This window comes from Mustela lutreola, chromosome 14, assembly GCF_030435805.1.
Source record: "Mustela lutreola isolate mMusLut2 chromosome 14, mMusLut2.pri, whole genome shotgun sequence".
NCBI lineage: Eukaryota > Metazoa > Chordata > Mammalia > Carnivora > Mustelidae > Mustela > Mustela lutreola.
The window spans coordinates 70,733,127-70,748,970 of record NC_081303.1 but is presented as its reverse complement, the minus strand read 5'-3'; the positions used below and the strand labels follow the sequence as shown (position 1 = coordinate 70,748,970).

General features: G+C 50.5%; 1 protein-coding gene across 2 annotated transcripts; it reads right to left on the bottom strand.

Moving 5' to 3' along the window:
• Nucleotides 1-4,783: 4,783 nt before the first annotated feature.
• Nucleotides 4,784-15,496, bottom strand: LOC131815230 (SLAM family member 9-like). Of its 2 annotated transcripts, none has more exons than XR_009347615.1 (6): nucleotides 15,230-15,496; nucleotides 11,123-11,473; nucleotides 8,488-8,760; nucleotides 7,875-8,216; nucleotides 7,504-7,681; nucleotides 4,784-5,346 (listed from the first exon to the last, which is right to left on the bottom strand). XR_009347615.1 is itself a non-coding variant. In XM_059146924.1 (6 exons), the coding sequence occupies exons 1-6, from the start codon at nucleotides 15,276-15,278 to the stop codon at nucleotides 5,273-5,275; spliced, it is 1,356 nt and encodes a 451-aa protein (XP_059002907.1). In that variant the 5' UTR covers nucleotides 15,279-15,492; the 3' UTR covers nucleotides 4,788-5,272. The 2 variants fall into 2 exon arrangements, 1 of the variants encoding a protein (XP_059002907.1); XM_059146924.1 differs by having other exon boundaries at nucleotides 4,788-5,346; nucleotides 7,504-7,770; nucleotides 15,230-15,492.
• Nucleotides 15,497-15,844: the final 348 nt, after the last annotated feature.

Below are 15,844 nucleotides of genomic sequence, written 5' to 3'. Positions count from 1 at the left end.
TGCCTACTTGTGATCACTCTCTCTGTGTCAAATAAATAAATAAATAAATCTTAAAAAAAAAAAAAACCACATAGTTAAAAAAAAAAAAAAAAAGAACGAAGAAGAGAAAAACAGAAAATATCTGAATGACTAGAGCCACAAAATCAGACTCCTTTGGAATGAAAAGGTCCCAGGTTGGCTTGGCATTTGGAGATTAGTGGGCTGGAAATACCACTGGATTTCTGATCAAACAGAGCATTTGCAGGAACATAAAAGTTATGCAACTTTTGGTTTGCTTACATGGCACCTTGGACAGAAGTGGTCCGTCTTGGACCTAGAAATTTTTTTTTTTAATTTTAATTTTTTTTTAGTTTTATTTATTTATTTGACAGAGATCACAAGTAGGCAGAGCCAGGCAGAGAGAGAGGAGGAAGCAGGCTCCCTGCTGAGCTGAGAGCCCGATGTGGGACTCGATCCAAGGATCCTGGGATCATGACCTGAGCCGAAGGCAGAGGCTTCAACCCACTGAGCCACCCAGGCGCCCCTAAATTTTTATTTTTTATAAACATATATATTTTTATCCCCAGGGGTACAGGTCTGTGAATCACCAGGTTTACACACTTCACAGCACTCACCAAAGCACATACCTTCCCCAATGTCCATAATCCCACCCCCTTCTCCCTTGGACCTAGAAATTTGTGTCAGCACTGGCTTATAGCAAAGGGGGCAGGAGGAGAGAGAGAAATTGGGAGTTTATTTTCTTGTGTTGAAAGAACTTAAAAACAATGCTTCCTGGGCAAGAATGGGATGGAAAATCATATTGTCTCAAAAAGACACCATGAGATTTACATACAAAACTATTTATTACTTTGCCATTTGTTATAGTGATGTTATAGTGATGTTCTATGAAACTACCTAAGACTCTAACCACAGGGAAAGGTGACGAGACACAGATGTTAGGAATTACGGGTTATAAAGCTAGAAAGTGTAATGACTGAAGGGTAGTGGAGAGTGCCAGCCCAAAATATGCCTCTTGATCATAAGGGTTATGTTCAGTTGATTATTTTAAAGAAACAACAGATGCAGAAGATCTTTTGTCTCTTTTGTAAGGGACAATTACATTTACAAAGGAAATCTCCAAATGTACAGGTGTCTCCCTCCTATATTAGAAAAAGAAGGATGAATCTGAATTATAAAAGAATCTTACTACCTGACAATGACACTCTTTACTGTCCTTTTCCTGATAACTTCCCAGAAAAAGCTTCCCCCTCAAAACACCTTCCTTTTGCCTTTAGCTGAAGATGATATTTAAGATGGTGGCTTGGGGCATTTCAGGGAGTTTTACTCAGTTTCCTGGGTATCTCTACATAGTATACAGGAGGCATACATGTTATTAAACTTCTGTGTTTTTTTTTTTCTCTTGTTAATCTTTTGTTATGGGAGGTGGAGAGTCTTAGCCACAGAATCTAGGAAGGTACAGAGAAGATTACTTTCCCTGCCCTACAATATCACGAGTGAAGGAAAGTACAAAGTGAAATTTAATGTGCTGTATGAGTACAACCATGTTTTTAAAACATCAATGCAAAGAAAAATTTAGGAGAAAAAACATCAAAATACGAAAGCTGGGTTTTGTGGGGCAGGTGATAACTTCAGTGGCTTGGTTTTCTTCGGCTTATCTTAATTTTCTGAAAGTTCCTTAATGAGAAAGGATGTATTACATAATGGAGCGGAAGAAATTTTAAATAAGTGTTCAGCGAGTATAAAGAGGTGCGACCCACTGTGAGGAGTTGAGGGGAAATTCTGAGACCCCCCGTCTTGGGGGTGGGAGGCGTGCAGTGGGAGAAGACGGAAAGTGACTCCTCCAGGTGAGAATGAGGTGGGAAGAAGAGTGAAGCCCCTAAAATGTGGTGATCAGAGGAAAAGATTACTCTGCCTCAGAGTGGGTGGTTTGAGGTTGGGGGAGCTTCAGAGCAGGCAAAGATCAGGAGGGGAGACTAAGGCCTGGCTGCCTGCAGGGTTTAGAACGCATCTGTGCCCACCCCTTCTCCTCTAAGCCAGTCTGAATGGTGAAATAATGAGAATCAGCCCTCCCTCCCTCTTTTTAAACCAGTGACTAAAATCAAGCCCAGGGATACTGGGCTTGGACTGAAGATAGATCTGAAGCCTGGACTCTCAGTAGGAACATTTCCAAATCCATGTGCAGAAAAAGCATTCACCTCATGAGCTCAGTCAGCAGATAAAGGAAACCACCCGCGTGTTGGGGCAGGAAGCCACCTTTCACATCAAGGTCCATCAAATGCAGCACCCAAAGCTGTGTGGTTTGGGGTGTAGGAGCTGTTAATACAGCTCATAAATACAGAAACTCTGGTGGGGGAGGAAAGAAGGTGTCTGTACTATGTCAGGCAGGTGTTCACTCAACCGTGCACGCATTCCTTACTGGGCACCACCAAGCACCAGATACTGTGCTGAACACAGAAAATAGAGCAGTGACTAAACAGAGGTCTCTATCCTTCCGGTGCTTAATTCTGAGGGAGGCTGTGAAATTGAAAGATAATAGTATAGATTTGGTCTTCCTCCCCGTTTCCTCCGAAACAGCTCCTAAAATCCCTGGAATCTTGAAAGAGATGAGTGGTTTTTTATACTAATGAGATGACTGGTGGCTGGAGGCGCCTGGATAGCCTCAGGGCTGGTTGCCTGGAGAATCAACGAAATGGTTAGAGGGTTGGAACTTCAGCCCTATTTTCCCCAAATTCCCTACCTTTTACCCCCAACATCCAGGGAAGGGAGAGAGGCTGGAGATAAAATTCTGTCACCAAAGTTCAGTGATTAATCAATCATGTCTACATAATGATGCCTCCATAAAAAGACCCCAGACAGAGGGGTTCAGAGGGCTTCCAGATTGGGGAGCACATGGAGGTTCTGGGGAGTGGGACACCTAGAGTGAGCACAGACACTCCACACACACCCCTACATACTTTGCCCCGTCCATTTCTTCCATTTGACTATTCCTGAGATGTTTCCTTTTGTAATAAACCAGTAATGTAGTAAGTAAACTGTTTTTCCTTAGTTCTGTGAGCCATTCTAGCAAACTCTTGACCCCCAGGAGGGAGTTATGGAAGCCTTAGACTATACCTCATAAACCTCTATCAGAAGTATGGCGGGCCCAGACTTGTAATTGGCCTCTGAAGCGGGAGCAGTCTTTTGGGACTGAGCCCCTCACTTGTGGGATCTGACACTAAGTAAATAGTGTCAAATCTTCATTGACTTGTAGGACACCTAGCTGGTGTTGGAGAATTGGTTCGTGTAGGGGGAAAGCCACACATTTAGTGTCAAATGTGTTCATTTTGAGTAGAAAAGAACAGAGAAGTTTTCCTGTAGTTGGTGCATTAGAGAGAAAAGAGTTTCCTTTTTAGAAGCCAAGAATCAAATTATCTCCAAATACCACCACAGCAACAACGACTTGTATAAACAAAAGAAGCATAGTATAAGGATAACCTGTAATGGGGGCTGTTGCCAGGATCAGGGATGGCTTCTCCCACACAATGATGATTGAGTTGAAGTCTACCAGTAACTAGGACTTCCTTACAGGACAGGAGAGCTTTATCCGAGGGCAGAGCCCGTGCAAAGACTCTGGACACAGTGAGACCTGCAAGGAAGAAAGTCAGTGTGTCTGGGCCAGAGGAGTTGTGCTTCTAAAATTTCAGTGACTGCAGTGGGAGAAACCCATTACAGAGGGTCAAGCAAACTACTTAGATGCAAGCAAACTCCTTAGAAGATGTTGGGAAGAAAGAATTTCCTCTGCTATTCAAGATCCTTCTAGCTAGACAAAGAATCAAATTGTCACAGACAGGTTGACAGGAGAAAATCAGATTTAGTTTTGTACAAATTAAATCCACATATACACGGAAATTCCAAAGACAGGCAAAATGGGGACCATGTGTCGACCTGATATAAGGAGAAGAGGATAGCGGTCTGGGACTTCGAAGGGAAGGAAGTCAATTCACAGGAAGGTGAAAAAGAATAAATGATAAAAACAAATGTCTGCCAGGCCACACAGAAACAATTGGACACAGAGAGGAATTTTAACAGAATTTGCTAAATTCCTCCCTGTCTGCCACCTTTAGTTCCTCTTATACTGTAGTTATCTATAGTGATGTTCATCTTCTTGCAGCTGGTCCTCTACATTCTTGGGACTGGGGGTTGTCAAAGCTTCTTCCCTAAGTCTTTTGAGCCTTGACTGTTTTCAGCTCAGCATAATCTGAATGCCAAGGTGGTTGCCTGAGATGGCCTGACAACAGAAATTTCAGGATAAGGATTCCATTTCCTTCCTCCTCTATCAAAAGCAGAAAGAAAACGCACACAATGGCACAGATCCCAAATGATTATGAAATCTGATAGTCCTTGGATCTTAAGAAAAAAGTTTCTTAACTCTCATCCATGACTTATTCATTCATTCAAAAAATAATGAAATATCTGCCATAAGCTAAGTACTCTATTGCCATCGAATTTATGTTGTGAACTAAACAGATACAGCTCTTGGAGCTAAACATCTTGTGGGGGAGACAGAAAGTGAGCAGAAAAAAAAAAAATCCAACGAATCAATATGTATTTACAAATTGTGATAATTTTGACAAAATTGAGCTGGGTACAATGATTATGAATAAGAGAAAAGATTTGGATAAATAAGGTGATCAAAAGACTGCTCCAAGAAGATGAAATTTAAGTTCAATCTGGGCTCTCTTAGCCCATTTACTTCAAAGTTAACAGAAGATGAATACGTATATTCACAACACTTAATCATCTCACAAACCTTTTTTTTTTTTTTTAAAGGTTGTATTTATTTATTTGACAGACAGAGATCACACGTAGGCAGAGAGGGAGGCAGAGAGAGAGCAGGGGAAACAGGCTCCCTGCTGGGTGGAGAGCCCAATGTGGACCCTGGGATCGTGACCTGAGCTGAAGGCAGAGGCTTAACCAACGGAGCCCCCCAGGCGCCCCACAAACATGCAACTTTTCTTAAATGAATAAATGAATAAGTCCTCTTTTCTGTCTGAACACTCTAAAAGGTGATTAAATAAAACATAAACAGATTATTTTAAACAGACGATATGTAGCAGTTTCTTGACAATTTTGAACTGTATGTAAATGAAATAGGTTTTATGTATTAACAGGGACTGATTTCTCTCTCACCAGGAGATGCTGGCAGGTGGCACTTCAGGGACAGAATTCTTTATCTCTGTGTCTCACAGGGTGACACCTTCTCACAGTCCTCTTGGCTTCTCCACTTGTCAATCTACTCAATCTGCAAAGCTCCCAGGATCAAAATGAGAAGAAATTCCTTCTTCCAGGAGTAGAGTAGGAAGGAAGCTGAATAAAACAATGACAACAGGTTAACCACTGGGGTAAAAGGAAGGGAAGACAAGAGACAGAAGACAGGCAGGCAGGGGAAGAGATTCCAAGAGGATTCAGGGGACTGGAGGCCCTTAAGGAAGCTGAGTCTGGGGGACAGAGATGAACTGCCCTCTGGGCCCCATGGAGAGGCAGGGAGAACATTAGTGTCCACAGCCAACTACCACGTTTCCTTGTGCCTCATTACACCCGGCACTGGCTGCTCCCCGAATCACTGTCGGATTCACATTTTCCAGGCCTATTCCATGCTGTGTATTGGAGATATAGAGAGGATGAAAATGGGCTTTGGTCTCATTCAAAGGAGAAGACAGACACAGGTGAAGCCCCTAATACAACATGTGCAGTACCCAACCAAATCATTAGTAGGGTCAGCTGCACCTTGTGACAATTGTGACAGTTCCCTGAGGACTGCCCATTCATCCAAACCTCTGTTTCACTCTACCATCAATTCCTAGAATAACACAAGACACCTTAAAAATGCTCTGGGGGTGCCTGGCTGGCTCAGCTGGTGGAACATGCAACTCTTGAGCTCAAGGTGAGGGGTCCAAGCACCACATTGGGCATAGAGTCGACTTACAAATAAAATATTTTTGAAAAATGCTCTGGGTGGCTCAGTCAGTGAAGTATCTGCCTTTGAATCGGGGCATGATCTCAGGGTCCTGGGATCAAGTCCCGCATTGGGCTCTCTGCTCAGTGAGGAGTCTGCTTCTCCCTCTGCTTCTCTTCCCCACCCCGTGTTCTCATTCTCTCTCTCTCTGACAAAACAAATTCTTTTTTAAAATGCTCTGTAAGGGGCACCTGGGTGGTTCAGTCAGTTAAGCATCTGACTTTTGGTTTTGGCTCAGGTCATGATCTCAGGGTCAGGGGATCGAGCCCCACATTGGGGTCCGCACTGATCGTGGAGCTTGCTTTAGATTTTCTCTCCCTCTCTCTCTGCTCCCCCCATCCCCACTTGCACACAGACACATGCTCTCTCTCTCTTAAAAAAAAATGCTCTGTCAGGTTATAAAATGCTCCTTCAAGGAATAAGTCGTGAGAGTGAAAAGTACAGCATAGGAAATATAGTCAATGATACTGTAATAACTCTGCGTGGGACACATCTTGGTGAGCATTTCATGATGATATAAATGTTGACTCACAGTGTTACACACCTGGAACTAATATTATACATTAACTATACCTCAATTAAAATGACAATAATAATAATCATAAATGCTCTGTAAACATGAGTTGCTTAAATGAATGTAGAGGGGATAATATTTTTATACCTTGTGGGCAGACACCACAAGGTTTAAAGCAGAAAAGTAACCCGAGCATCTCTGTTTCAGAACTCTCCCCAGCAGCGTGACCAGCAGGGGGTCCAGAGGGGAGAGAGTGGAGTAACTGGGAGCTTGAGCACAGGCAAGCAGCAGTGGGAAATGGGGGTTCGTAACGACACCCAGCTTTCTGCCCCGGGGCAACAGAAAGGCCTGGGCAGGACCCTAAAGGACTGCGATGCAAGAGAAGGCGCCCCAGGAGCCAATGGCCCAGGGCCCCCGAGGAGAGTGGGCTGAGGAGAACGCAAGTGAGGAGTGGCCCTGAACTTAGTAATGAGGAGGCCGCTGGGGGCAGGCCAGCCACAAAGGGTGGAAGAGCAAGTGGTTGGTAAGGCACCAGAGACGGGAGCGGAGAGATGCTCAGAAGGCAGCCGAGAACAGGCAAGGGACACCATGAGTTGGTGTCACTGGGGCAGCGTCCTGCCACGGACTATGGAAACCGGGAGAGGCCACCCTCGGTGCTGGAGGAGCACAGCCTGGGATTTCCATCTTACAGCAGCTCCAGGCTTCACTGAGGACATGGCCAGGGACGTCTGGGATGCCTCCTCAGTGGACTGGGCAGGACTGCGTGGGCTGGGGGAAGCTCTTCCCTTCGGGGAGTTCCAAGAGTGAGGTGAGTGCCCAGGCACGGGGGCTGGGGCACTCAGGGTGGCCCCAGAGCCCGCATTTCCTGCCACCCCAGAGACACTCCCTGCTGTGGAAAATCCAACCCTCCCTTCCTTCCACCAGGAGGATAGCAGGTGGAGGTGCTGAGCCCCTGGCCCCACAGGGAGGAGGGCTCACCCCAGGGAGGGGTTACCTGAGCAGAGTGGCCCTGCGGGGATGGAGCTGGATCTCTGGCTGACCGGGTTGCTGGCAGTGCAGCGATAGCTGTCACTGGCTCCCGGTCTCCAGGAGACGTGGAGAGTGGTTCCTCCGTGGGACATAACTGCCCCCTGGCCGAGGGGTGCCCATCTGTACTGAACATCCTCTCCGGCCTGTTGCAGGGAGCAGATCAGAGTGATGTAGCAGGTCCCACCCTTCATGATCTGGGAGCTGACAGTGATATTGGGCTCCTGCAGCTTCTCTGTGCAAGGAAGGAAAGTTCGAGCTCTGAGCAGACTCTGGTCTGGCCAAGCAGGGGAGAGAGGAAAGGTCAAAGTTCAAACGTGAGCCCTCCACGCCCCTCACCATAGACACGCAGGGTGAAATCCTTGGTGATGTTGATCGGGGGACTCTGCAGGGTGATCCAGGCTCTGTAGCGGCCAGAGTCCTGCAGCGTCAGGGGCCTGATCTGAAGAGAGTAGCTGTCGGGGAGGGCATGCCACCGTCTGCTGCTCAGTGTCTGAGTCCCGGCAGCCAGGACGGGCTGGCCTCCTGGCCCTCGTTGCATAACGGCAGCAAGCCCTCCAGAGCTCCAGGTGACCCTTTCCACTTCCTGCCCAGCTGGGAGCTCCAGGGGCAAAATGGCCAAGTCCCCGAGGAGACCGGTCACCGTCTCCCCCACGGTCTCCCCTCCCAGGATTCCTGGCCCTGCAGACAGACAGAAAACCACAGCTTCAATGCCAGGTTCTCCCCTATGCGCTCAGGGCCACTCAGGTCCGGTGGGGCTCCTCCTGCCCAAACCCCTCCAGAGTCCACACGGGCTCCGGTGGGCCTTCCCCACCCTCCCCCGACCACACTGCCCCAACGCACCCAGCCCACTCCCTCGACAGTGTTCTCCCCGGGGCCTGAGCGGACTCTGCGCCCCACCTCTGTCCACTCAAGAGCCCCAGAGCACAGAGCGTGCTCAGGTCCCAGATACCTGGACATGAGGACGGCACTGAGACGAGGAGGGAGCTGCTGTTACTGACTGGGTTCTTGACCACACAGGTGAAGGTCAGAGCCCTGTCCCCAGGCCCTGAGGAAACACTGAGGACAGACCCTCCATGGGACACAACCGTCCGGGGTCCCCGAGGTAGCCAGCTGTAGGTCACAGAGCCTCTTCTGCTGTCGGCCACACACGTCAGGATGAAGATACAGTGTCCATTCTCACCGATCCTGGAGCTCAGTGTGACACGGGGCTGGGCCAGCTGCTCTGTGGGCACAAAATGAACCAACCGAGGACTGTGTGGCCTCCCTTCACAGGGCAGAAGGCACAAGGCATTGAGGCCAAGACTCTGCCTCCTCCTGAATATGCACAAGGATAAAGGGAGGCAGAATCTGCCCACAGCTACTGGAGAGTTTCGGGCTTCACGAGGCCTGGCCGCCGAGCATCACTGATTCCCAGAACCACTGTGTGAAGTAGGGAGCAGAGGTTGGGCACCTACTCTGTGTAATGGGCTCAGAGAGCTTCAGGTAACTTGTCCAGAGTCCCGTCTATTAAATGAGGATTCCCAGACCCAAACCCAACGGATCTGTCCCCCAAGCCTGGGTTCCCACCCCCACACTAACTACATGAAGGTTGTGTGTACATACCTCACAGAACCGTGTTGTGATTACATCTCTTCTCAGGAAGGGTCTCTGCAGGACACCTCCAGCCCCCGGATGCCCAAGCTCCTAGAGGCCCATCGAGGCTCCCAGAAGATCTGGCCCTTGGCCTTTGAGGGCTCTCCCACTCCCGTGTACTCCCTTCAACCTGCACCCCACCCCTCTTCCCCCAGGACCAGGAGCTCAGATGCTTCCTTAAGGTTTCCACGTTCTGGCTGTGTCCCCAGGCCGGAGCCAGTGAGTTTGAGAGTGACAGGAAGAGTCGCTGAGAGAGTGGATGGGACAGGCTGCAGAGCCACGGCTGTGGGAGAAGTCTGCTCTGTTTCCTGCCACCTGACGGCAGCCCCAGGGGCAGCTCTACTGGGCAAAAATAGGGCCCCCCCCCACCCAGAATGCCCCCTGGGGAGAAGGCAGGCTGGGTGACTTTGGGCTGCCTCCCCTCCGCATGGTCCTCTGGAGCCCAGATCCTTCCTCCGCGACGCCCCCTGCAGGCCCCTTTCCCTCAGCATTCTCTCTCGCTCAAGCCCACTAACACAGGACAAACCAGACACTCAGGATGTGGCATCAGGGCGCCTGAGTTCTAATTCTGACTCTGCCACTTTCTATCTCTGGGTCACTTTTCTCTGAGACTGGTTTCGGCAGCCCAGAAGAAAAACCCGTCTCCTGCTGCCGGCTATAGGGCTGACGTGAGGTCGCAGTGACTTGGAGAGCTCCCTGAGAAGGACAAACTGCCGGCTGTTTCCTTTGCTGTTTCCGCTTCGCTGGGGCGGACGAGAGGGGCTCTCCCACCAGCCCTGGACCACCCTACTCCCACCAAGGTCCCTGAAGCCCCGGTGTCTCGAGCTGTCTGAGAACAGGGCCATGGCCTACCCAGGCCTGATTTGTGGCAGAAACGCTTTCTCCCCAGGAAGCAAGTCCATTTTCTCACATTAAAAAAGTTGCCTCATCAAATAGGAGTATTTCCTAGTACATGACTCGGACTGAAAAGCTTCTCTGCCTTTCCTCCGTCGGTGACCTTCCCCGTGTTCATCCACACTCACACCTGCACCTTTTTGCTTCCCAGTGTGGGGGGGTGGGGAGCAGGCAGCTCGGCCACTGCCCTTCGCAACCTCGGCCACTGTCCCTCGGGCAAAGACTGGAACCACAGCTGATCTGAGTCTTAGCAAAATGCCCTGGGATCCTCCCAGAACAGGAGAGGACAGTGGCCCTGACATGCCGAAAACCCTCTCCGTCAACCCCACGGTCTCCCCTGGGATGCACTCCTGAGGAAGGAGCTTCCTGCTCCCCTGCTCCGAACAGAGCTGCAGACCACCCCCAGAGCTGGTTCTCTGGCAATGGGGTGTTCCAGCCCCTGCATTGTGGCCAAACAGTACTTTTAGTTATTCTTTCTGGTGTGAGGGACTCAGGTTACTCTTTCACATTCTGTATGAGTAATAAGTGGTCTGAATCTAAAACTGGCTTACTGTATCTTTACTGGCTGAATCAGTTCGCCCTCCTTGCTGCTGGGGCGCCTGCCCCCACCTCTGTTGTCTCTTTTGCAGTTTTCCCTCCTGAAACAACCCTTAAGTACCTTTAAGCAGTGTGACCCCAGCACTCCTGCACGTCTGCAGATCTAGCTGCCATGAGTTTCCTCTCACCCGACAGACTACTCTCACTTCAGCCTCGAGCAAGCTCAAGAAGGCTGTGGCGTGACTGAGTTCTCGGGGCTGAGGTCCCTTCTCTGCCCACTACAGACACAGGGGCTCTGCGGCCACAGGCTGGGCCATATCCGGGGCCTTCACATTGTTCAGGAGATGCTCCCGGGCAACTCTACTTCACGTGGTTTCTCGTATTTTTTACAGTGAGTGTGCATTGTTAGCTTTGTAATCAGGACAACTGTAAATGTTACTGAAACAGATGTGGGAAAGGCCGTGAGAAAGCCTGAAAGACGGGCTCCGCCTCACACCTGTGGCCGCAGGCGGGACACTCACCATACACTTGCAGTCGGTACTCCTGGGTGCGGGTGATGCGGGAGCCCCTCAGGTTCACGTGGGCTCGGTAGGGCCCCGAGTCGTTCCAGCTCAGGTTGCTGATCTGAAGCGAGAAGCCTGGCCCCACCACACTCACACGACCCCAGTACCGGGTGTCTGCCTGGTGGAAGGTGTCTGGCCCTCCTGCTTCTGCCAAGGTTACGGTGGCTATGGCCATGGAGGAGGAACGGGACATCCAAGAGATGCTCTCCACTGGCTGTCCAGCCTGTAGCTGCAGAGGCAGAGTGACAGACCCTCCTAGGGTCCCAGTTACTGTCACAGGGTCTGGCTCCTGCCCGGAAACCCCTGTCCCTGCAGAGACACAGATCAGAAGCTTCAAGGGCAGCCTGACTAAGCCAGAGGCTCACAACAGGCCTGAGAGAGTCAGGGAAGGGATGATTATTCCCATTTTATAGATGAGACCATAGAGACCCAAAGAAATGACGTGGCTTGCCTCAGACGACATAGCTGGCTGCTGGTAGAACAGGGGCACAAGCCAGCCCCTTCCCTTCCTGGCAGAGTGGCCTTCTTCAGCATTTACAGTAAGTAATTCACATGTAAAACAATAATTCATAGAGGCTGGGCTAGGGCTGCAGATGCTGAGTGGAACGGAGAACAAGGAAAGTTTCTGGGAGGCGCTTGGGGGACGAGCTCTGCGGTTACCCAGAGCCACCCTCTTGCTGATCCAGGCAATCGGTCAGAACTCAGCTAGCCCAGCCACACAAGCACGCGCCACCCGGCAGCATCCCACATCATGGCATGTCCAGTCTGTGTTGAGCAGAAGCGAGCTCTGAGGCTCCGCCTGGGTTCTGCGAGCATCTTCCTAGAAGGAAGGCTAGTGCTGGGCTGCCCAAGCAAGATGCAGGGGAGTCAGGGGACAGTCATTCAAGACCAAGCTACTTGGGAGAAGAGCAGAAGCACCACGGCACTAGTCAGACTGCCCAAGTTGAAACCCTTGCAAGGTACTAGCTTGTATGATCTTGGGAGGTGACTTATGCCTCTCTGAGTCCTGGCTTTTTCACCTGTGAAGCAGGGAGTGCCATCTTCCAGGACTCTGTGGTCTTAAATGTTATTCAAGATTCTTGATGTCACTGGAACAAGCTGGTGACTGCACCGTGTTCGCGCTCTGACCGAAACTCACCAGCGCCCTCATCGAGAAATGCAAAAAACCAGTGCTCAGTCGTGTGACTGTTGGAATATTTTTGCAACACTGCCACGCTGTCCCAGGAAACAGAAAATCTGAAACTGACCCAGGTGTGCGGCTCAGTGGTTTGGAGTGGCTCGGGAAGGATCTGGGTCCTGATTCAGAGTGGGACACAAGACCGCCCGCCGCATCACTGTTCCCGGGCCAGGTGGTGAGTCACTTTGCCAAGTTGACCCAAGAAGTCCTGGGAGGGTAGGTGTGGGCCCAAGCAGTGGGAGGGAGCTGCAGTCCTGGGGGACTGGGCACCCCAAGCTGGAGGCAGGTCTGCATTCTGTGCCCCCAGCCAGAGTTCACTCAACAGCCTGGCATCCACGTCTTCTGTGGGGCTACCTTGGCTGCATCCAGAGAATCGTGCACGCCGATGGGAAGCATAGCAGGGCGGCAGGTGTGGGTATCAGCGGCCCCCTCCTCACCCCACGTGGGACCTGAAATCCGGCTGCGGGACCCCCAGGGCGACCGAACAGTGTGGCTCCTCCTCCCACCTCAGACGCAGTAGCGCATCGGGCCTCAGTCAAGGGCTCCTCCCGGGCTGGGCTCCATACTTCCGGTCCAGCCCTGCCCACCCCGGTTTCCTTTAGCCTCTGCGCTTTTGTTGGCTTATTTGGGTTTAAGCATTGACTTCACCCAGATTCGTACAGATGCTGTGTGCATGTCTTCCTGCATAGTTCACAAGCTCCCCAAGGACAGTGATGGATGGGAATGAGTATCTGGGTGCGTTAGGCTCAGGGTTTGCTGCCGTGCGGGTGTGTGGAACCTCTTGGTCTGAATCCTGTTTCTGGATCCAAGTGAGGGGAGACACAGAGGGATCAGATCAGGACACGAATCCCCATGCCAGACACCGTGCCCAGTAGGGTAAACACGTTCTCTTATCTGATGTCCCAAGAAGGTGGGGGGCTCTTCTTCCCATTTGAAAGATTAACATCTAGACACACAAAGAGCTTAAGACACTTGCCCCCAGTCCCCAGCTCAGAAGCAGCAGAAGTTTCATGAAGATCCAAGTTCACCCGACCCCAAAGACGGTGCTCTGTCAACCATGCTGTGTGGCCAGCAGTGGGCTCTCATCGTACCTAATTCCTCCCAGGGACCTGCTGACCCCCATTCCCACCCTACAGCCAGCACAGGACCTGACACACAAGAGCCCCAATGGATGTTTCCAGAACTGAACTGAACTGTGAACATTTTCTAAGGCAGGACCTGTCTTACCCATTATTTGGCCATGTGCCCGGGGGATGCCCCTGTGGGTGGGGACCGCAGAGCACCTGGCCTGGACACCATGGAGAGATGCAAGCTCGCAGATGAGCTTGCCCTGTGTGGGGGTAGGAAAGTGGGGATGAGGGGACCTCGCAGGAATCTTCACGCCAGTTCTGCGGCCGTGGCCGAGGACACGGCTTTCCGAGTTCCCACGGCACCGCTGTATTCCCACAGCCAGCCGTGCTGCCTTCTAGACCGTGCACCAGAAGATGTCCCCTAATCTCCCTGAGCCTCCGTCTGTCATCATAAAATATGTGTAATCCTGTGTGCCTTATCTATATCACAAATCTGTTGTGGGAATCAGAGTTGTTGCTGTTGTCGTGTTGTTGTTTAACTTAGATAAAGGTTCTTTATAAACTGTGATAGGTGACAAGGGCAGGCCACCCAAGATGGGCCACTGGGGCCTACTGATTATTTAAATAAGTGGCTTAAGAGTCAGTCCGCACGAGGACACTCAGACCCTCTGCTGTCCCCTGAAAGCAGGAAACAGATCTCCCGTGTGAAAGGCAGCCTGCCTGGACCAGGAGGGAAGGAGAAGCCTGATCGCCAGAGGTGGGAAAGTTAGAGCCAAGAACGCTTACAAACAACCCTTGTTACTTTTTTACTAATTCACTCCCCCAGCACAAAGTCTGTTCAGAATTCCTTACTAATCAAAGTGCCCAGAGTTAAGTTTTCTTTGTCCTGTCAATTCCTCACAGATTTATTGTCACTTTATCTAAAAAGTACAAAAACTGCCTCTTCAATCATTTCTTTTAGGTCTCAATTTCATTATTGGGCCCCCATGCCCATATCATAAAACCTTGGGTTTTTTTTCTCCTGATAATCTGTCTCACATAAATTTAGTTCTTAGTTCAGGTAGGAGACCTCAAGGGTAAAGAAAAATTTTTCCTTCCCTTCACTGCCGAGTTTTAAATGTATCAAGGGATTCACCAGCCGGCTTACAGGAGAACCCCTTAAGACTAGGGTGGGGACAACCCCAAGGCAGATGACATTCGTAATGACACACACTGGTTTTCCCCTGAAGGAGAATGAAAGCAAAAGCAAGACCAGGGCCTAGCCCCTCACGCAGACTTCTCAAACGCTTCGTTCCCCAACTCTGGTTCCCAAGCCTATTTCTTGCCACCGCTCAGGTCCTCGGGGACAGGAGCAAGCAATAAGAATCTAAAGGGACAGAAACAGCCACTAAGTGTCAGGCTGAGACGCCCTACTGGAGTCATTTTGGGGACACAGTAAGCCCAATTCATGATGAAGGGTCACTCACGGGGGCTGGTGGGAGAGGGAGGAGAGGCAAAGAGACGTAAAAGGATCCTGACTGAAATGGCAAGATGAAGATGGGGCAGGTCCTCTATCTCATGCCCCCACCGTCTGCCTGTGTGGGGATGCCCAGGGCTCCCTGTGACTCGTTAGCAGAGGAAATGTGAGCATGACGAGGTCACAGTGTGGGCCTGCACGGTCTGAGATGGTAGCACGTGCAACACACACACACACACACACACACACACACACACAGCCTGGCTCCCAGAGAGGCGGCACCTTCAGTGAAACTTACCCTTGGCAAGAGAAATGTGCAGCAGGTAGAGGTGCCTGGGAGGCAATGGCAGGAACAGACTTACCCGTGAAAGGACCAAGCAGGAGCAGGAACCCTGGTAGAGAAAGACCCATAGTAGTCACCAGCAGAATGGCCTCCCTCAGGACAGCTGACCAGCTGTGCTTATGTGAATGTCAGCCCACAAATATTTCCTCTTTCTAGAGTTCACCGCAGTAATTGCGTGTAACTTTGAAGTCACATGATGTAGACATGAGGCGACATATGAGAAAGGCCAGGGGAGCTATGACTTAAAAGTCAAAGCTGACAATGTCTCAGCCGTGCTTTAAAGCCTTCAGAAGCTCCCCCATCCCCTACAAGGCAAAATCAGACTCACAGCTCTGGGAGAAGAGGCTTTTCCTGTTCTCTTGCTTCTAGTCAAGCTTGACCTAATGCCATGTCACCACATCTCCCATCTTGGGCTCCAGTCACCACAGACTGTTTCTAGAGTCTCCCCCAAAACCCCCTAGGATTTCTCAGCCCTGTACGTTGACTCCCGCAAATCTGCTTCCTGGGTCACCCAGTCTCTGCCCCCCGCCTCACCCACCACACCCTAGGCTTCCTTTTTCATCCTTCAATTCCCAGCGCTTAGCACAGTGTCGATGCATAACAGGGGCTTCTCACCTACATGGTTGCTGAGCGC

Coding starts and splice junctions, on each gene's coding strand:
- LOC131815230 (XM_059146924.1), bottom strand. CDS start 15,278: ATGGGTCTTTCTCTACCAGGGTTCCTGCTCCTGCTTGGTCCTTTCACG. Junction 8,217..8,487: donor AGTGCCGTCCTCATGTCCAG/GTATCTGGGACC, acceptor GTCTGTCTGCAG/GGCCAGGAATCCTGGGAGGG. Junction 5,347..7,503: donor CGCAGGGCCACTCTGCTCAG/GTAACCCCTCCC, acceptor TGTTTTATTCAG/CTTCCTTCCTACTCTACTCC.